Genomic DNA, 22,157 nt, shown 5'->3' with positions numbered 1-22,157 from the left:
CCAGCCTAGAGAGTCCATCCGGTGTGAACCAGACCAGAACAACTGTACCAACTGTCTGTCCTGTGAAAGTGACACTGTAGCCCTACTACAAACTTCTCCCTGAAAAGAACTCCAACTCCTCCGAGTCCTCTACCCTTTCATCTCGTCTTTATTCGTCCCACCTATACCCAGTCACATGTGGCATAAGTTGTCCCGGTGTCTCATGTGTCTTTGAGTAAAAGACGATGCCTCTCCCCGTAAAGCTGTCCTCAAATGCCCCTACATCAAGACGAAGTGACCCATTACAATTCCATGCTGCCATCTTTAGTGTGTTCCCATAGGTCTCGCACATATGAGAGAGAGAGAGAGAGAGAGAGAGAGAGAGAGAGATCTATGAGCACATGCAGAAGGGCAATTGCGAAGGAGCTTGATGTCTTTCTCATCTCACTCTACAACAAGCCCATGAACAGCATGTGCCATGCATCACTACCCTTGGACTCAAAAAGTGCCACTAACACACTGACTAGAGATCGTTTCAAAAAAAGACCTGCAAGCTCACAATGGCTCAGCGCTGATCAACGTCAAAGGTAAAGGGAAAAATTTAAACCCGATCGCACCATTAATTCTGAAACTTAGAAGTCTGGAAAATTGGCTCCAAATCAATCATTTAAATCATGGATCACAATACCCAAAATATCATCTTACAAATGAATGACCAAGGACAGCCTGTGTGTCCCAAAACTTACATGAACATGCCTTACATGAACATGCTAATTCCATGCTTGGATACTCACAGGCAAAAATTAATTTACACTGCCAAAGGCTAGGGACTGCAATATGATACATCAGAGTACAATGCTCTGTTAGCTAAATTTTAATTTCATGGGTCCAGCTTATTTTCCCTCATTGGACCAAATTCGTCTCGGGAGCCTGCATACGGATTTTGTCTCCTTTGGCGCACCTTCTTACCTCGCCCAAGATGCCTAAGTCTGGCCGTTATTCCGACTGTCACTCTGAATGTCTTGTTTTGCATGGCCTTTTCAAGCCAAGACTGGTCCTTATCCTTCTGCATTTTGGAGAATTCCTGTATTATCTGATCGTCTATAGGGCAGAAAGTGTTCTGGAACGATATGTACACGAAAGACGGTACAAGGGCTGCCCCTGTGACTAAGAGCACAGTCAGCCAATACAATGGTGCCGGGCCACATGCCTCTATGAAAACTTGGTATGCAGTCGTAGAGATCGTAGGAGTAATGTAGCCATATACCACCAAAAACACATACCAAAGTAGGATGCTTCCCCATATACAGGCGTGTTGAATCCATGTGAAATACTTGGTCACAAGCGCAAGCTGACAATTGACTGTCCACACAATGCACGAGTATAATGTTGCTCCTAAGACCTCCAGGCCAGATACTTGGCCCCCTTTCCGAAAGGCCTGTCGCTTCAGAATGTTTAGCGTGAAGAAAAAGACCACTAAAGAACTAGCCACTCCATTTGCCAACCATCCCAGAATCTGCCCCCAACCAAAATGTAGGTTCTTTATTCCCTGTTGATACAGATGTGGGAACTGCAAATGTACCACAAAGGTTAGCTCACTTGTGGCCGCACGCCGTACGCAAGACACACTTTGCACGCATATTAAGCATTAAGCACATACACCAACTAGCCACATATCAACAGTAATAGCTCCACAATCATTTTAAGAGCTTCGCACTCTCACCTGTAGCTTGAGACGGGAAGAGATATCCTGGTCAAGCACACCCAATGATATCACCGGAAGAGAGGTGAAGAACACGTTGAAAAGGGCCATGTACCAGTCATTGTAAGCTGCTTGTCCTGAAAAGGCTGCATGGGCCTCAAAATAGAATAAGGTAAAGCCAAAGTGTATGTTTTTGTAGAAGAAATAGCAGATCTGCAAAACAGCCAATACACAGTTTTAAATTACTACTATATCAGATAACTGGTTCCCATATAGCACACAACTGCCAGGTACCATATGAGCAATCCGTTTGTAACACCAACTGCCATGTACAAGCAGTAAACGCTCCAAAAACCGAAACTGCGCTATAGAAAAATCACTTGCCATCGTTGCCTGATTTAAACAGATCATGTTTCAGAGAGGAAAAAATCAACAACACAGGAGCAGAAATCAAGAAACCAACACCAAAAGGGGAACCTAGGAAGAGACTACTGGAAAAGACCCTAGCAGTAAATCCTGTAGACAAATATCATCCCAGATGTAACAGCTCTGGACCATTCTGACAATCCATCCAAGTACAGATGTCTGAAGTATGTAGGTTTATAAAGCTTACCTGCATACCCTCCACTCCGCTGATTCCAACACCAACATGGGCTTCTTGTATCATACCCACATCATTTGCACCATCCCCAATACCAAGTGTGATGTCACCCGTCTTGTTCTTGACAAGCTTGGTCACCTGTCACAAGATCCAATTAAAGAGCTGTTCTCATGTCTCGGCTGACAACTATATCAAGGCTTGGTCTCTCTCACACAGATTTTAGAGAATCACAACCACAAGAGACTAACGAAACCATGCACTACTTATTTCAATTGTGTATCATTTTGTAGACAGTAAGTTATCCCCCCAACATGCCTCAAAGAGAAACTCAAATACTCCCCATAGTCCTCATTTTCATTCAATTGGGCATGAAAGAAACACGAAAACCAAAAGATGTCTTAATTGTTGTGCTAGGCATTTCTCTTGGCTTGATGCCTATCTAATAGTATACACTCTTCAAATCAATTCAACTAAAGAAAGTCAAACCCACATGAAGTCTTTGAAGAGTATTACACTATCGGGAGAATAGCAAGTTCGCTGCTGCTGCTCCTACGCTCGCTCACACTCACCCTTCTGTATCACTGCTCTGTTCCTCATGCAGCTGGCAGGGTCTGCTTGTGGCAAGAATCAGGGGGCCTGCTTGTGGGAGAAACCAGGGACCTTGATTGGGCTTCACACAGACATATCCACCTGACACACATGTATGCACATTCACCCGCTTCTCTCACGCATGCCCACAACATCTTATGAAGTGAGGTGAAGGGGTGTTCTCCTCTCTTTTTTCTGAGGGAAAGAGGAGCTGTGGAGTACAAGTAGATTTCTAAGGATGATTGTGTGAGCCCGCATCACGCAGAGGAAGTACACTCTGTGAGAAAATCCAATGTGCAAGAGCTATCTGTACATCACAGTGGAATGTACAGGATGTAAAATGAACCATGGGAGAGGTGCATAGGGCCACGTAATGTGCCCCGGATCCATACTGAAGAAGATTGAAGTGCGAGCCTACTGCCTGATAAAAGCTCTGCGATGCCCTCAGAGCCCTAGAAGAGTTTGGCGGAAGTATTTCCCCCCTCTTTTTTTCCCCATGAGAAATTCTTATAGGGCTCTAAGAGAGCATCGCAGCCACAAGGACACAGCCACAAGACAAACGAACAAAGCCGATCACTAAAGAGGTGTGATCCCAAAACTGTCCATAAAATAGACAATGATTGACCAAGGCCATTTTTGGTTTCAAATCTCTGAGATCTTGTAACATATACATTCTTCTATGATCCAAGCGGGGGAAAACTCTCCTCATACTGTGTCATAGGCACAACAGAAGGAACATCGTCTTTGTCAGAACTACATGAAGGTACAGTAGAATCCCCAGGAACCCTAATGGGCTCACTATCAAATCTGGCAAGAAATGCTGGAATCGATCACTTGAGATACGAGAGAAAATCTTATACATAGAAGAGAGGGAGGGTAATGGGACGCCACTGACAAAGCAGTGTGTGATCTCCTCCCTCGGTATGAGCATAATGAGTCCCAAGGTATGTGAGGAAGGCTGGAAACCCTGAAGAAGAGGCAAGTGCAAGACATCCCAATAGTCAAGGAAAAACTGCCTAGTGAGGCCATCACCCCAGACAGCAGCAACAATACCTAAAAGAGCATCATGCCTCTCTCCGACTATAAAAGGGGCCAACAACGAACTGCTCATCTGTGAAGTGACTCAAGGCATAGTGAATCTCCTCTCTGGCACCAAGCATGTCCGCTATGGCGAGCAGTGACCAACTGTGAGTAGAACTCTGTAACAAAGAGCTCTCTCCTGATATAAAGGAAAGAATCCTTGTTTGCCCCATCTGCCTTAGCAATCCATGTAGAAAATGAGGCACGATGGACAAACTTGGATCTTATCTATTGTATATGCAAAAGTTCTTGTATGGCCTGCTGTTCTCTTATTGAAAAAACATCCGCCGACAAGAACTCCTCGAACATGCAACGGATAGAAGCCAAAGCGATGTGATACCCATGCTCTTGTCTTTGCAAATGATCCCTGCACAAACGGATAGCTGCCCTACATTGCTATAGTGGACAAATTAATGCAAGAATCCATGTGGTCAACACGACTGCATGTAAGCTCCCAAGGAGCACTCCATAGGGAGAGTAGGTGCTCTTACAGCTCTAGGTCAACAGAGAGCACTATCAGGGATACAAGAGCCACGGTGAGGAGCCGAGAAAGTCTGTATAGTAATGCACAGTGAAATAGAGGCATAATTTTAAAACAATTGTCCCTGCTAAAATGGCAAGCTCACCTCCTCGCATCGCTGCCAAGTATGCCAACATAAACCTATTCAATCTCTCCAAACGACGCCCACTCTGGTCTCTAAAATCCAAGAGAAATGCAAAGAATCTGGTTTGGGGGGGGGGGGGGGGGGGGGGGGGGGGGGGGGGGGGGGTTAAATGAAGGCATATGCATATGCCAAGCATCCACTGCCGAGATCGCAAAGAAATCTATCCCCTGCATCATGCTCTTCTCGGGAAATGCCAGTAAGAAGAGATGTAACTGCCTGAAAGTCTGCATGTGACTCAATATTGTTGAAGTCTCCCCTAACAATCCATGTATCCCACAACAGGCAATACATCTACTAACTGCTACCAAAATACGAGACATGCACGGGCATCTGTAGGAGCAAATACAACCATGCTCCCAAGCAAAGAAACCACATAGCACGACTAGGGACCAATAAACCATGACCACACACCGCTAAGAGCCAGCGACTCCCCGCTGAGCAAACGCACTCCAACTCATCTAACCAATTGATAACACCTATGCAGTCAAGAAAAAGTGCAGGAAAGGTCCTCTGGGACAACCGAGCAAGGAGCGAACGGCGTCATGAGTATGCTATCGAACAAAGACACTTGTCCAAGACTTCGCCCCCATAAAAGGTAGAAAGATAACATAGGACGCCCAACGAGACGGAGTACTGAGACCTAGATACCATGGAGTGAGGACCACCATACGAGCGCCCAAGACTAATGCAGAGCGCTGTCGTAATGTCTCCATCCTCCGGGTATCAGACAAATGAACCATGAAGTAGCCTCTTCCCAGAAGACAGCTCCAAAATCCGGCCGGATACAACCAAAAGCGTGCACTAGAAAAGTTCTCTGGATGGTGGAGTGAGGAGGGGACTATCCAATCATTCAGCCAATGACGGTGCACCCCTGGAGAGAGCGAACGATGTCCGCCATTAAAGCCAAATCCTCAGGGATAACAGAAACGCGCCAGATTGATGGTGAGGGGGCAACCGAAGTGACACTCAAAACAGGCGAAGAAGTCTCCATGACAAGGATGTCGAGACTGAGGACAACCTATGACAAAGAACGAACAGAAGCACCCAAGATCCAGGATGGTGAAAAGTCCCAATTAACTTTGACAAAGATGCTAACGGAAAGAAACCCACCAAAAGGACTCCTTGGCAACTGAAATAAACTTGGACACTCCAAGTCGAAGATCTACAGCAACACGTTGTTGGAAAAACAAGAGCAAGGGGCACCTGTATAGCAATGTCTCCCAATAGCGCTCAAGAAACAAATTCAGTGCCACAACCCGTATCAAAAGAACTACCACAACACCACAATTCAAAGGTAAGAACTAGGAAGCACATGCCCTAGCACTTCAGGAAAAGAGCTTCCCCCTTCACCAATCAATTCTTCAAAACCACAATTTCACAATGTCTAATTGCCACAAAACATGTAAGCATTCACAACTTACTTTCTACACCAAATTGTTGGTGGGCTCCAAAAGGGAAGCCTCTGCAATTTCTAAAACAGAAGTTCTGAAGACATCGAATTTTGAATCCATGCACTACTACATGCAAAATTGCAGCGAAAAGCAGGCTGCCATGCCACAACTACATAGAGAAGGCTAGTTGAGGGCAAAAAAATGCATCAAAAAGCATGAAGAAGCCACAACGACCCAAGACGTGCAAAAATCTGATATTTGGCTGAACTTTTTTATGTTTGTACAAGAGTTTTAGATTTATACAAGTGATACTTCAAAAAACTCACTAACAGCACTTACAGTGTCCTGACAACTTGCACTACACTAACGGCTTGCGCTGCATGTACATGTGCTTGCTAAAGCAAGATAAAAATTCCACAAAAAGAAAGCCCATACACCCTTTTGACACACGACGTCATGTCCATATGTACACATTTACAAAGAAACAGGGTGTCCAAAATGCGCACAACAACATGAGAAAACTACAAACGACTGAATTGAACTTGAATAGAGAGAGAGAGAGAGAGAGAGAGAGAGAGAGAGTCAACACCAAGCATTGGAGTTCCGCTTCCAGATGCACTAGCCCCAAATACGTAAAATTACGTCCCTTCCGGTATTTCTGTATTATTGCTTCTCAACAATACAATGCCCAAGCGTCCTCTCTCTACAATTGCTCCCGAGCTAATCTGCCGGAAAGAGAGGCCCTATCTCTGCTTACATCTTCTGTCTCTTCCACTTCTAGATGCTCGTCTTGCTCCCTGTCACTTCACCTTTGAAAGGTCTCGAGAGACTCACATGGAATGCATCATGAATCTTCCAAATATCTGGTAACATCAATTAGAAGGATGCATCATTTATCTTTTCTTGTACCTAGAAGGGCCCATGGTATCGCATACTAAGCTTTGGAAAAAGCCTCTCCTTACACTTCCGCTTTCGTAGACGTGCTTTCTCAAACCAAAGTAGCACTCAATCTTTTTCCTTCACCTGCGACTCACGTTGATCATCCTACTTGGTGGCAAAAGTAGTGTCCAGATCATGTGTATACTGATGTCACGAGGACGTGGCAGTTATTAACCATGTCACAGAGATGTGGCAACTGCTAACCTTGGTTGTTGGTTTCTTTCCAATGGGGTTTATTTTATTTGTTTTGAGACCCTCTTTTTGAAGTAGCAAACGGTCGGACATTGTATGGCCAATGTGAACGGTAGATTCACCTGCAGACGGGAAGTGGTCGGCACTGGAATTCGTATGGTAAGAGGATGTCTAGGCTCAGAGCAAGATCATATAGGTCCCCCCGTCGCACTTAGCAAGTTGGTGGATACTAGGAAGTGAACTCAATTAAGGCGTAAAGTCAAGGTGGGACTACCAACAAAAAGTATCCGACAGTTGGGCCACATTGCACTTTTGGATACGGCTCCAATGAGGATAGATGGTCAGAAGACCAGTGGGAGCCCAACGGAAGCATCTCCTAAAATTTAGGGAACTGCTATTTTGGGCCGTGAAATGTGTTCGCGTCATTACCTCCGGTATGACTAGGGGAACATTTTATAACTCTGCCGCGAAGTCATCTGGGCAACCGGTCAAGATATTTTTAAGCGGCAAACCCGAAACGGGAAAATGCTTGAAAATGCGCCAAGTGTCACATTTTCGTGAACTTTCCTCTTGCAGAAAAATGGGCGCTGATTTTTAAGCTGGGAGAGGCCTTCTTTCAGCATTTGTCACAGGTTAAGAGCTATGGAGTGCTTCCTTTCCCTCTCATGTACAGTGTGGTGCTAGGAGTGATGCCCTGCACACTACACACTGCTCTCTCTCTCCCCTACGTGCAGTTATGTGATGCCCCACAAGAGGGCTACTCATTTGACTGATGTACAGTTGTGTGGGTTCATGCTTTTGTGCTGAGGCAAGAGCCTCCTTGAGCAGGAACAGGGGTAGCTAACTGCTGCTCCAAAGCAGGCACTGGTGAGGGTCATAACCTCACCGTACAGGTGCAAAATCAGCGCTGTGTATGCGCTGTAAATTCACTGTTTTTCAGCCATATGGACGCCAGGACCATTGGGAACCGTGCCCCACTGGCAGAGGACAGTTAGGGGACTGTTTGGGGCTGAAAACAGGGCAAAAACCAGTAAATATAGTGTGCTGAATTTACTGTTTTTGGACAGGAATCAGAGGGTATATGCCAGTAGAAGCGAGTTCTAGCAGGGGAATTGGTTTCGCGCAAGTTTTGGGGCTGTTATGCTGCCGAAATTTGGCCAAAACAGGCGGTATCTAGTGGGATACAGTCAAAGGATTCCCAGGACTCTTCTTTGTACTTTACCCTCCTAAAGAATAAAGAAATACCGAAAGGGGCGCCAATTTTGGGGCCTACAGGTTGTCGGCGTCTACTCGGAGCATTCTAGCTTCCGAGCCGTGTGTGTGATTAAGTGTTAATTCTCGTCGCAGGTTCTCTTTGCAAAGTGCTCTGTGTGTGTGTCTAAAGTAAAGAATTTCGGGTGAAAGCCAATGCCTACCGCCCTACGGGCCGGTTTCAACTGATCTGCTTCAAACATCTTGTCCTTGGTGCTTAGAATCGGTGGAGACTTTCTGACACCCTTGACGACCTCAAATGGCACCTTTCTTGTAGACGGGTGAATTATGTTATTGTATGCAAATTCCACTAGAAGCAAGTACTTCTCCCACTAAGTTTTATCATTAGAGATATAAGCCTTCAACAAGTCCAAAACCACCAAGTTAACTACCTTCGATCATCAATCTGTTTGAGGATGAAACAAGGACGCGTAGTCAAGGCTTGTCCCTATATTCTCCCATATTGCTCTCCAAAACTTTGCAAAATTAAGCATCACTGGTCAATCGTCGACGCTCCATCTCTTCGAGCTCCGCCTGAGTAGGCCGAGGAGGGCCGTACTCCTCGCGTGAATCTTCGTTGTGATCTCTTCCCGCATCGCCGGATGCAGAGGAAGTCGATTGATCTCTACCTGAAGCCATAAGTGCCGCGTAAAAAGGATCGGATTTCCCGTAAAAGAGAAATTGGCCGTGCTCTGATATCACTGTAACAGACTTGGACACTCCAGGTCGAGAATCTACCGCGACACCACAATAAATCACTTCAAAACAATTCACAGTTCACAATTGATTCGACACTGGCCCGGCAGAGTTTCGTGCCTAGATATGTTGGCCCCAAAGACTGGCGCCCCTTTCGGTATTTCTTTTTGTATTAATCTGTTGCAAAGTACAAACGAATGGGAGGCTCTCACTCTTAGACTCTATGTCCAGATGCTCTGCAGAGTGGGAGGCCTACCCACGTATTTAAAGAGTTTACAAGGGATGCCAAAAGCAGAGCCAAAAAGCTTCAACATCAAAAGCTTTAAAAACATAGAGCAAAAGAGCTTCTCTCTCTTTCTCTCTCTCAATTTGCATAGCCAAAAAAAGCAGGCTGATTTGCGTAGCTAAAAAGCTGCCGTAAAACGCTGCCACATCTGCAGTACGAACCCCCATGATCTGCGCCAGATTTTACGGGATGCCATGTCAGCAGCAGTACGGACTTTTCCGAACTTTGCGGGTCTGCTATGCCACGTCAGCAGTTCAGCATGGTCCCCAATTCGGACAGCCACTTCATCATTTCTGCTAGGGGGGTCCTTGCCAGAGAGTGTGTGTGTACTGGGCAGCCACATCACCGAGTTGTGGACAGCAGCCCCTTCTCGACCCCCCCGATCCATGCCCACACACATGTGCTTTTTTCATTGCTCAGATGGTGAAGGCCATTGACAGGATGAGGACTGGGAGAGCATATGATCATGATGGCTTAGTGGCTGAGCATTTCATGCATGCCATAGATCTACTAGCGGAGCTTCTAGCAATTATGTTTAACCGTGCCATGAGGGCTTGCCTGATACTTGGAGCCTATCTACGATCGTACCTATCTTCAAGTCAAGAGACCCTATGGAGACTCGAAATTATCGCACTATCATAATTGGACACACATTGGCACAGTTGTACGCATCCATTCTTGAGCAGCAGCTGAGTAGATGGGCAGAGAGGGAGGGAATGCGTGTTGTTGTGCATGCAGGGTTCAAGAGAGGTTTTTCTACTCTTTACCATATCTTGACACTTAGGGCCATCATCGAGGAGGGCAAATCCCATGGGAGGCTGATCTATTGGAGCTTTGTGGACTTCCGCAAAGCATTTGACACAGTACCCAGTCCTAGATTGATGCGCAGATTACAAGAGATGGGAATACCCACAGAGCTCATTTGGGGGATCATGGCAGTGTACAGATTAGTAGTAGGGCATGTACGCACCCCAGAGGGTCTATCTACACCGGTTCACTCCACTATTGGGGTGAAGCAGGGATGCCCGCTCTCTCCTACTCTATTTGATATGTATGTGGATGAGGTTTCTGACTACATTGAGAGAGATGGTAATAGAGGTGCACCGTTGGCAGGGACATGGATTTCGCTATTATTATATGCTGATGATATTGTGTTGATCTCCGACTCTCCGGAGGGGATGCAACGTCACTTGGACGCTTTGCATAGGTTTGCCCATGAGAGTAAAACCAAGGTCATGGTATTTAATACCACCCCACAGTGGATCGTGAGGTCAGCGCTCGCATTCACATATGGCCAGGAGACAGTGGAATATACAGATGCTTACACTTACCTTGGAGTGGTTTTTAGTGGACCACCATTTTCTTTGAGGAGAGCAGCACAGAGTAGATTGACTAGAGCCCATTCGGCATTGGTGAGACTAGGGAGGATGTGTTCACAGGTTCAGTTTCAGGAGCCTCGGACGAAGCTCTGGCTCTTTGACACTTTGGTGGCTTCTGCATTGCTCTATGGAGCTGAGATATGGGGCCTTCATTGGATCATCACGGGCGAACATGTCGTACTGATGGATGGGGGGACATGGAGAAGCCTCTGATCTCCATGGTCTCGCGGCTCATTAGAGCCAAGGCTTCAGTACCACGTGCCATTATCCGAGTAGATCTAGCTGCCCCCCCACTAGTAGTTGAGGTGCTCACCAGATCTATTTCCTTCATACACCGCTTGTGGGAACTTCCCAGAGACAGATACGCCCACCTTGCACTTGAGTCCTCTCAACAATTAGCCAGGCAAGGAGACAGAGCATGTTGGTATGGGGAGATGACGTCATGGTTCCACGCACATGAATTCAGTATAGACAGATTGCCCCCCTTCCAGTACTCACTGGATGCACCCTCTCTGACTCTTACACAGTCCGAGACCACCAGGCTCATCCGCTAGGACCTTATTCAGCTAGACACCAGGAGGACATGGGTACAACCAGCACAGGAGCTGGGCACGAAGATGGCTTTCTACAGAGAGCATCTTCTCCAGCTTACGGCAGACAGTTTTGTGACGAGGCCCGGATACATGGACACCCACTTGTCTCATGGGATATAGTGTGCTATTAGCCAGATACGATCATCTTCACACTAGCTACGGATCGAGACAGGGAGATAAAGCAGAGTGCCAGCAGAGGCCAAGACATGCACCCTGTGTGACATGGAGCCTGAGATAGAGTTACACTACACATACCACTGCCCCGTCTACTACGAGATTCGAGGCCACTTCCACTGCTTGCTCAGAGGGGGCTTTGAACCACTCTCCAGAGTCATGAGGTACAAGGATCAGAGATGCCTGGGTTTGTTTCTGCTCGAGCTACGTAGACACAAAGAGAGCCAGATGAGAGGAGAGGCTAGCCAATCTCAAAGACACATCACAGACTTCTTTAGAGCAAACACTGGACACCTTGAGGAGCTACAACCACAGCAAATCTTGTCGCCTCACACCAGAGGCACACTGATCGATCGAGCAACTGAGCTGGGGAGATCGAGACACCCACAACTGCGGAGGACTACACAGCATTGACGGAGGCTACATCAGAGGTTTCGGATCAGTTTGGCCCAACATGCACAACGCCCCGTCAGACTGCTTCCATGGAGGAGATCGATGAGATCCGCCAGCGACCGATGCTGGATCTCTTGTGACTTGTGATTTTGTAAGGTGCAGTGGAATGAATGATGAACTTTGCTCAAGATGAGTGCTCTGGACTGTGCTGAAGGTTTCTTTTACTTAGGGAAGGTAGAGCCTTTTGTTCTTTAATAGACACAAACAAAGTGAATGGACACTGTGCGTGAAGGTGCATGAGACTGAGAGATAGAGAGAGAAGAGAATACGACACCAGAGGCGTTGTAAAACCCTCCTCCGAAGGCCCCACTCTCGATGGCGAGAGTGGTCTACTATTGATTGCACAATCTGTACAAGTGTATGTGGAAGCTATCTGATGCAAGTCCAAGGGCTGAAAACTGAATGCTTGATGAATCTACAAGGGGTCGAAGTTGTCGGACTGATCTGCTACTGTTTGGCTTGCTAAGTGGTCGCTGAAAATGCTTCTTGCTTTGCTGTCCAAAAACACTAAGAATGCTGAAATTTGCTGATGCAAAAACGCAATCTGCAGGTCCTTTTAATGCTGCTGAAAACTGCTGTGGTGCTGCGGTCCAAGAATGCTATGAGTGGCTGAAATCGCCTGCTTCAAAATGCTGGAAACGGCAGCCCAAAAACGCTGGTTTAGGTGGCCAAAAGGCTGAATAGATGGCTGAAAAACGCTGGGCAGCAGGGGGGATCCAAGCGCTAACTGCTGAAGTCTTTTGTTGTTGCAGTCCTTGGCTGAAAATGCTGATGGAAATCGCCAAGGCAAGCTGAATTTGCTGAGGAAGATTGGTGGACAAAACGCCAGCAAACAACGGGGGGGGGGGGGGGGGGAGTCTTGCTGAGAGAGAGAGGGGAAACCTGCTGCACTTGGCATGTGTTCTCCTTGCTCTTCTGCCAAATAGTGCTAGCCTAGGTTTGCTTATATATTATCTTACCCAAATTGCCCTACTCAGTTCCCAACAAAAGTCACTTAAATAATAAGTGAAAAATGTTAAAAATAGGGAAAATAGGTCTAATGCACTGGAAAATGCTCCTGATTGATTCTGTTGGATTCTGATGGTAATGTTGATGATCATGCTGTGTGCGACCAGAGGATATGCATCTACTCTAAGTGACTGGGCATGCACGGTCTGCGAACAGACTCACAAAAGTGCCAGAACACTTCCTAAGCTAGACTGCCTAGACTGACTGAACCCTTGTCATGTTGTAGCTTGTCCACGGACACATAGGGTTGGATGTGTCACGTGACATCTCCTCCTTTTTAAAGTGAGGTACTGGTACCGAGCTGCATGGCTTCCTTGTAGTCTGCCAACAACTCTGGATAATCCTTAAAAAACTCTTCCTCGACCCACACTGCTTCGTGGATTCCTCGATCCTTGAACTTCAAAAAGTATTGTCTCACTTGCTTCTTCGAACCATGTCGAAACCGATGCAACAACACTTGCTCCGGCTCCATGACTTCAACTTCATCAATGATCTCCGGTTCTTCTTCTTCCGAAATGTCCTTTGGAGGCGTTCCCTGAAACACTTTCAACGAAGAAACATGGAAAACGTTATGCATTGACCATGAGTTACGCAACTGTATTGTCATTGAAACCTCATTTATCTTTTTAATGACTGGAAATGGACCATACATTCGAAAAAACAACTTTGGACACTTCTTTTCAACTTGCTTAAGACGTTGCTTCATGATTCTTAAATACACCCAATCCCCTTCCTTGATTGAAACATCCTGGCGATGCTTATTAGCCTGCCGTGAATAATATTTCTCAGCCTTGCTTAGCCGAAGCTTCACACTCTCAGAAATTTCATCCAATGACTGACTTTCAGCATTGGCATCAGGCATTTGACTGACCGATTGAGTCAAAAGTGACTGGAACGGACGGCCAAAAGCTACCTCATACGGAGTTCGACCAATGGCAAAGGAAAAAGAGTCATTCAAAATAGCCTGAACCAATGGGAGATAGAGCTCCCACTGAGATTGCTGATCATGTACATATGACTTTAAAACATCAAAAGCCAATTGATTGTAAATCTCTGTCTGACCATCTAATTGTGGATAAAAAGCCGATGAAAAATTCAACTTAGTGCCAAAATTTTCAAAGAGTGCGCGCCAAAAATTGAACATGAACTTAACATCCCTATCTGAAACAATTGATTTGGCAAACCACAGAGGGCGTGCTACATCCTGTGCAGTTACTGTGGCTTTACAAGGAATCAACATGCAAAACTTGCTGAAAGGATCGACAATTGTCAAACATTGAGTGTTCCTTGAATACAAACTTGGTGGAAGGTTAGTCACAAAATCCATGGAAATATCTTGAAAAGATCCATCGGAAATAGGCAACGGAAGAAAGAGGCCTTGCTGCTTACGCCAAGGAGCTTTTACCTTTTGACATATAGTGCACTATGTGATATAACGAAACACATCCTTTCGTATTTTAGGCCAATAAAAGAATCTTTCTATTTTTTCCAAAGTGGTGTTCATTCCCCTATGCCGACCCGTGAGAGAATCATGTGCATTGTGCAATATGGTTGGCCTGAGAGAGGACAACACACATAGACGTTCACAAAAGTACAACAAACCATCACGAATGAAATAGTTGTTTGGCCCTTGGGAAGCAAGAGCCTGCAACCAATGCTTACCAAACTCGGAATCCGCATACTGATTCTTCATGCTGTTGAAAGACACACCCTGAATAGAAAATGTGGACCTTGACTCAAGAGCCAAAATCTATCCTTTGCAACTCAACGTATCTGCAACAGGGTTAGCTTTTCCAAGCATATACTCAATCAAACCTCCAAATTGCTCAAAAAATTGTGACCACCGTGCCTGGCGATCACTCCAATGTACACTAGGCATAGACTGGAGCCACTTGAGGGCTTGATGATCTGTGCAAACTGTAAACTCTCTACCATAAAGAAAATGCTTCCAATGCTTAAGAGAGTGAATGACAGACAAAAGTTCTTTATCATAAACTGAATAATTCTTTTCCGCGCTATTGAGCTTCCGGCTAAGGAAAGTTACAGGACGGCCATGCTGCTGAAGCACAACGCCTATGGCGACTATAGTTTTTTCATGCGGCAACCATGCGTCTCACTCGGGCGGGTATGGAAGCCTGATATAAGCCCGATTCAGACTCCCCGAAGATTCCATACGTGGAATGCCATACGGCACTAAAATATTAGTGTATATATATATATATCTCATAACAAATAGCAATTAAAATTAAAACACTAGACTCTGGAGAGTAGCCCAAAGCCACATAATGCATTAAAACATCATAGAAACTTGAAAATGTAGAATCTAGCTAAATCAAGGAGTCGGGAGCCGAGAAACAGATCAAGATCTCTGATCAATAGATACATCAAATGATCAATGAATCATGATCATACTAGATGGCAAAATATGGAGCCTCCAAAACCAACAAGATTGTGTATTGAGTACTCCAAAATTCAAATGACAAAACAAAAATAGAGCTTAGAGGGTGGAGTCCAGCCGCTCGATGCTAAATAGTGAATCCAAAACATAAGTAGACTGTAGAGCTAAGAGGAGTCAGGACCGAGGCTAGAGCAAAATGCAATGAGCTCTAACTCTCATCAAAGGCCACCTCCTCATCATCATCCTCATCATCACCCTCATCATCCTCATCCTCATCCTCATCCCAAGCCTCATCCTCAGCAACGGAGCATGAAGTCCCAATATCACTGGGCATGCTAATCGGAAGAGACTCCATAACATCAGCAGTGCTCTGTGCAATAGCCTCCTGAATCTCCTGCAACTCAAGCAAGCGCTCCTCATCCTTCTCTTTGTTAAGCATCTCCAATGTCACCTCCATTCTCTCATAGCGGCGCTCTTTGATCTTGCATAAGAGCCTCAAGTTGGTGTGTATGTAGACAAGCTTCTCGGTATGAGCAGGAAGTAACCTATTTCTTCTCTTGGTGTGAATGAGAGAGAAGGTGCTCCAATTTCTCTCACATGGAGAGGCACATGTCCCTTGAGAAAGCACCTTAAGTGCAAGAGTCTGCAATGTGGACGTGCAAGCCCCAAAAGTCTCCCACCATTTTACACCCTCTTGCATTCTCTTTGGATCCTTTGCAATAGGATGAGCAAATGACTTTCTTTCAGTGAGGAAAGTGTCCAACTCATCAATGAGGGTACCCTGCATGGTCAAATCACCCTTGGTATACCTGTCCAAAAATGTCATCCACCCGTCATGAACCTCACTATCATTGAATTGCCCTCTTCCTCGCCATATAGGATGCAACAAGTATCCCACAACATGCAATGGTGTGTGCATCATATTCCATCTATCAACGCATAGGTCCTTGATCTCTTGCATCCTTGCCGCATCAATACCTTGCATGTTTTGAATTTGCTCAACCATGCGATCCGTAAGCTCATACACAAGCCCCATGGTGGCTCCTTCCCTATCAGCCAAACGAAGTATCTTCAAGATGGGAGCACAAATCTTCAAAATCAACTTGGCCTCTTGCCAAAAGGATACATTAAACACAATGTCCGAGACCACTATGGCCTTTGCAGTCTTGGATGCCTTCATTTTCACAAATTTTGCATCAATCATAAGCCTACGTACACCTTGCATACATCTCTCATCCACAAGACTAGCCAACATGATGAAGTAGTAGGCAAATCGAGTGGCCGATGGCTTCAACAATTCCTTCTTGCTAAGCATTCGAAACAATGCCAAGACAGTGGACTTCCTTGTGACAACCTTTGTTGCATCTTCAAGAATTTTTGCAATCCAAGGGAGCTTCCCAATATCCTCAAACAAGAGGTCCAAGCAATGGCATGCACACCTCGTGAAAAAAATGTGTTTCCATTTCTCTTCCACCATTTGCCCGGCCCCAACACAATTAATTGCATTGTCCATGCATACCTGCACAACATTGGAGGGTCCTACCCCAATAATCACATCCTTAAGCTGCTTGAAAATAAATTCTGATGTCTTTGTCTCCCCATATGTGTCCACAGATTTCAAAAACACAGAACCATGTATAGAGCATGCAAGAAAGTTAATGATAGACCTGCGTCTATTGTCAGACCATCCATCACATACAATTGTGCATCCATGTTTTTTCCATTTCTCGCGCACACCCATGATCTCATGACCAATGCATTTGACCTCATCATTTAACTCTGTGGTGCGCAAAGCATTGTATGTGGGAGGCACATACGATGGACCAACTTGTCCAATTGCCTTGACCATTTCCAAAAAGAAAGGACTCCGCACTTTCCATTCAAGAATGTCCTCTGCATAAAAAAACCTGCGCAAGGCTTGATCTGCTTGCTTGCGTGCTTGCAAGCTAAATGCACTTGCCAAGGGCCCTTGTGCAACATTCCTCTTCTTGCTCGAGGACCCCACATTTGATTTGGAAGCCGAAGTCCCAGTGGCACTTATATGAGCACTCCCTGATGCATGTGTACTCATTGAGCCTGAGGCAGAGGCATTAGCTCTCAAATCATCCACCAAGGCATCTACAAATGCATTTGGGTCCTTCCCATCATTCTGTACATCTACATGCAATCTTGTGACCACCTCTTTGACGTCCTCTGGCACCAGTCAACATGGGCCTACACCATAGCCAGAGAGGGACAATAAATGTGCACGAATACGGGAGGGACCGCCGTCCCAAGTATGCCCACAATACTTGCATTTACATGTAAATTGCCCTTTCTTTTGAGGCTTCAATTGTTCTACATACTGCCATTCAGGACGCTTCACTCGGCCCATATGGATTCTGCAAACTTCCAAGGTGCACACTGCAAAGTTGCAAACCTTGACAAAGTGGAGGCCTCACGAGTAACAAACAGCGTAGGTGAAGAATCAGCCGCGCGCGAGAGAGTGTGTGGGCACTAGGTAGGGCTCCTGGCTCGCGGTCTCGAGTCCTCTCGGCTCTCAAGCTTTGATTGGGGCTGTCTGTGCAGAAACGGGATGGCTGCAGGTTTTTAACAATTCGCGCAGAGGCGTTTTGGGCCACATTTGACAAATCGGGGGCTTTTTTGCCAGCGCGTCAAAAATGCCTTGCTCGCGTCCGAAAAGCTGAACCATGTGGCAACCATGCGCGCACGCGTGAGGAAGCCCGATTGGGCAATCGGACGCGCCTGGAAAAAACTATGATGGCGACATTGCTCGCATCCGTCCATACCTCAAAGGGATCATCCCAAGAGCCAAGGATAAGACACGGTGCTTCTGTCACCGCAATCTTGAGAGCTTCAAAAGCCTCAATGGCTGCTTCGGACAAGTCAACGCGCTGACGGCGAGTCTTGACCCCTTTCAAAACATCAGTCATAGGTGCGGCAATGCGTGTAAAATTCTCTATGTGCGAACTATATGCTTGACATAAACCAAGAAAAGAACGCACAGCATATGCAGTTTTGGGCAAATCCCAATTATGAAACTGTTCCACCTTCGCGGGATCTAGCTTGACACCTTCTGCAGAAAAGATATAACCCAGATAAGTGACTTCAGTAAGAAAAAATTCAGACTTATTAGCTGCAATGTACAACTGACACTCATCCAAACAGTTTAGTACCCTTTCGACATCCCTTTCATGTTGTTCCCACGATGCAGAAAAAATGAGAATATCATCAAGAAAGATGAACACACATACACCAACCATATCGCCGAAACGGCCTACCATGAGACGATTAAATGTACCCACGGAACCTGTCAATCCAAAAGGCATAACAATATACTCCCATTGCCCTCGCTCGATGCGAAAAGCGGTCTTGAAGATGTCGCCTTTGAATACCCATACCTGATGGTATCCACTCTTGAGATCGACCTTGCTGAAAACCTTTGCCCCATTGAGCCTATCAAGGATATACTCAATGCGAGGCATCGGAAACTTGTTCTTGACGGTCATCTTGTTCAAAGCCCTGTAATCAACACACAAACGAGACGAACCATCCTTCTTGCGAACAAACAAAATAGGAGCAGCAAAAGGACTTACACTAGGACGTATGAATCCTCTAGCCACCAACTCCGTGAGTTGTCACTCTAACTCTTCCTCTTGTGTCTTGTTTAAACGGTAGCGAGCCTTACTGACTGTGCCCCCTCCATAAGCTCGATGCGATGGTCCTCCGGCCGCTCGGGTGGAAGACGGGGTGGAAGATCATCCTGCAAAAAGAGATTCTTAAGCTTGGTAAACAAATCTGAATACTTAGCTGGAGTCTGAATGCTCTGAGAAACTGGAGCGGCATAGATAAATGCCGCTTGTGCTCCTCGTCGTAATTCACGCTTTACCTGCACATAAGAGATGAGAGGCAAAGAATGCAAACCCTCCTTAGCACGAATGATGAGGGGGGAGTCAGTCTTGGTATTTAATGTGAGTGTTAGCCTCCCAATCAATGAGAGGGTTATGCTCCCGAAACCATCTAATGCCCAAAAGCATATCACGTCCTGAAAGAGGAGACACGAGAAATTTCCGACGGAAAGCAGCTTGTTGAATTGTAAACAACACATCAAGGCACTCTTTCGTGATGAGAGAGTCCATACCAGGAGCAAAGCCAGAAACCTCGAGTAGATTTCTGACTAACCTCTAGGCGGGCTCTCTCAACAAGAGAGGCACTAATCACATCATGCATACTGCCTGGATCAAACAATATGATAAAACGCTGACCCTTTACATGACCATGACACTTCATGAGAGACTCATCAATGTGTGTTTCAGAGACATGAGAAGATTCAGCTTGGTTCATTAAAGTGCTTGTGGTTGCTGTGGGTGCCTTTCGTTCTTTAGGTGGGGCTGTCATAGGACAAGCCTTCTTAATGTGACCCTTAACGTGACATTGATAATATCTACCTTCCTTAGCATAAATCACTTGTTCTTCAGCCGTGATGTATCCTCCTATAATTCCTTGTGTAGCTTTTTCATCCGAGGTTATCTTAGGTTTTGTAGGTGCTTTAGCTTTACCCTTAGATTCATTGTTAAGAGTTCTTTTCCAAAGAGTTAGAGGAAGACGGGCTAGAAGAGTTACCATTCTTACCATTCTTACAGTTCTTACCATTCTGCGTGATCTAAGAATTCTGAGAGGTTCCTTGAGAAGTCTTGTTCTCCTTAGGCTTTTCCTTATTGTGTTTCATCTCCTGTGCGAGAGCAATCGCTACCGCCTTGTTGAGATCGATTGGATCAAGCACCTCCACATCAAACTTGATATACTCGTCCAATCCATAAAGGAATGCCTCCTTGCGCTCCGCATCCGATTTGCGTAATTGAGTGCCGAGCTACAAAACACGATTAGAGAAAGACATAACTGGCATACCATTTTGCTTGAGAGTACGCCAATCGTCCTTCAAACGTGCGAGGTACAGAGGTGGCATAAACCGCGCCTTGAGCTTGTCTTGGAAATCAGCCCAATTGAAGAAAAGGGGTGTGAACATGCGTGGTACCAATTTATGGCATCACCAGCAAGGTACATAGCTGCCGTCAAAACCTTGCTATTTCCTGTCTTCTTAGTTGTCGCAAAAATAAGCATTAAATTGATGCAACCAAGAACGAATAACCGTAGCATCCATCTTACCATCATACTTACTGAAAGTCAACTTCTCTGTGATTGGGTTGCTGGAGTTCGAATCTCGGCTTGCGCCACTTGAGGAACTACCAACATCTTTGGCTTGTTCGGACTTCGAGGCAAGAACCTATCGAACCAATCCTTGAGAGCGGAGGTCCCTTTGAACCTCTCGATCGGCCTCGAAGGCCGCTCATCTTGCTTCGGCTTCCAAGCGCATTTGCTCACGCTCACACTCAATAGCCGCTTTTCTGTCTACTTTTCTTTCTTTGCGTTCATCACACTCACGTTCCCTGTCAATGCCAGTCACTTCTTGTCGTGCCATCATGTCCATCATTGATTTTACCAAGGCCTCCATAGGATTTGGTGCAATCCCGGGCGTAGATGGCGAAGGGGAAGGGTCAGGAAAACCTCCATGGTGAGGAAATTCTTCTTCACTACTTTCATGCCCATAACCTCCATGCGAAGTATAACCGGCCTATACAACGTAGAGGGCGGTACTATTTCAATTACCTGTTAACTTTACACAGAGCACTGAGAAGGGAAGAGAACACAGTTGCGTCCAGCGACTAGAATGTCACTGCGCACACCAGACCGACAGCCTGTAGGCCCCAAAGACTGGCGCCCCTTTCGGTATTTCTTTATTCAAATTAAGGTAGACGATCCGACCACTTAGCACAAGCTTTCACAAAGCTGTCCAAACCTGGCGAGGGCTGAAAACGCAGGTTTTCGACCGGATTTCGACAACATAACGGCGCAAAAACCCCTGTAGGTCAAAAACACCTGTCTAGGACGGATTCCCTCGATATCTGGAAGCTTTCTGGTGAGCTGTCACAGAAATTCAGCGGGCTGTAATTCTCTGTTTTTCACTGCCGGGAGCCCAAAATCCTATACACGCATCCCAAGGCTCTCACGAGGCTCCCCCAATGTTCCCTTGCAGTTTAGGTGCGAAACCCTAAACCTGCAGAAAAACACAGCAGGCTGTAATTCCCTGTTTCGGATCGTTTTTAGCGGAGCGAACACGCCTACGCGTGTCCCAAGGGCTCCCGCACGCAATGGGACAGTTCCCCTATGAATTGGACGAGTTTTCACTTGAGAAAACTCTCCAAACTCGCAATCTTTCATGATGGAACTGTGCGTACCTGTGGGGGATTAGCAATTAGCTAATCCGGTTCCTATTCAGAAGGCTCTTGCCTTGGCAAACGTGCATAAACCCCCAGAACTGTACATAGGTCAAATGAGAAGCCCACTAGTGGGGCATAACATACTGTACGTAGGGGAGAAAGAGAGCAGCATGTAGCGTGAGGGGCATCACTCCCGTCACCATACTGTGCGTACCTGTGGGGGATTAGCAATTAGCTAATCCGGTTCCTATTCAGAAGGCTCTTGCCTTGGCAAACGTGCATAAACCCCCAGAACTGTACATAGGTCAAATGAGAAGCCCACTAGTGGGGCATAACATACTGTACGTAGGGGAGAAAGAGAGCAGCATGTAGCGTGAGGGGCATCACTCCCGTCACCATACTGTGCATAGAGGGCAAGGTAAGCATTCCATAGCTTCTGTACCTGCTACAATCCACCTGAGGCTGAAAATGGCGCCCCCTTTGTTGATATGCAGCTCGTTTTTG

General features: G+C 46.0%; 2 protein-coding genes across 4 annotated transcripts in view; both read right to left on the bottom strand.

Moving 5' to 3' along the window:
- Positions 1–627: 627 nt before the first annotated feature.
- The window catches only part of LOC147421563 (putative phospholipid-transporting ATPase 4), an 87,685-nt gene continuing 66,155 nt past the window's right edge, over positions 628–22,157 (bottom strand). The window contains exons 8-12 of one of the 3 annotated variants that reach the window (XM_086503792.1): positions 2,295–2,420; positions 1,976–2,074; positions 1,703–1,894; positions 1,263–1,549; positions 893–1,140 (exon numbers count right to left, since the gene is read on the bottom strand). In XM_086503792.1, the coding sequence (XP_086359918.1) occupies positions 1,038–1,140; positions 1,263–1,549; positions 1,703–1,894; positions 1,976–2,074; positions 2,295–2,420 (807 nt within the window). In that variant the 3' untranslated portion in view covers positions 893–1,037. Of the gene's footprint in view, positions 1,550–1,702; positions 1,895–1,975; positions 2,075–2,294; positions 2,421–22,157 lie in introns of all 3 variants that reach the window. The other 2 variants (XM_086503790.1, XM_086503791.1) reach the window with 2 other exon arrangements.
- Positions 15,555–16,202, bottom strand: LOC147421564 (uncharacterized). The gene has a single exon (XM_086503826.1). The coding sequence runs from the start codon at positions 16,199–16,201 to the stop codon at positions 15,584–15,586; it is 618 nt and encodes a 205-aa protein (XP_086359952.1). The 5' UTR covers position 16,202; the 3' UTR covers positions 15,555–15,583.

The sequence above is a fragment of the Adiantum capillus-veneris genome, chromosome 27 (assembly GCF_014529385.1).
Source record: "Adiantum capillus-veneris isolate H3 chromosome 27, ASM1452938v2, whole genome shotgun sequence".
Classification (NCBI taxonomy): Eukaryota; Viridiplantae; Streptophyta; class Polypodiopsida; order Polypodiales; family Pteridaceae; genus Adiantum; species Adiantum capillus-veneris.
Note: the sequence above shows the minus strand (reverse complement) of the source record. Positions and strands in the feature narration are given on the sequence as shown.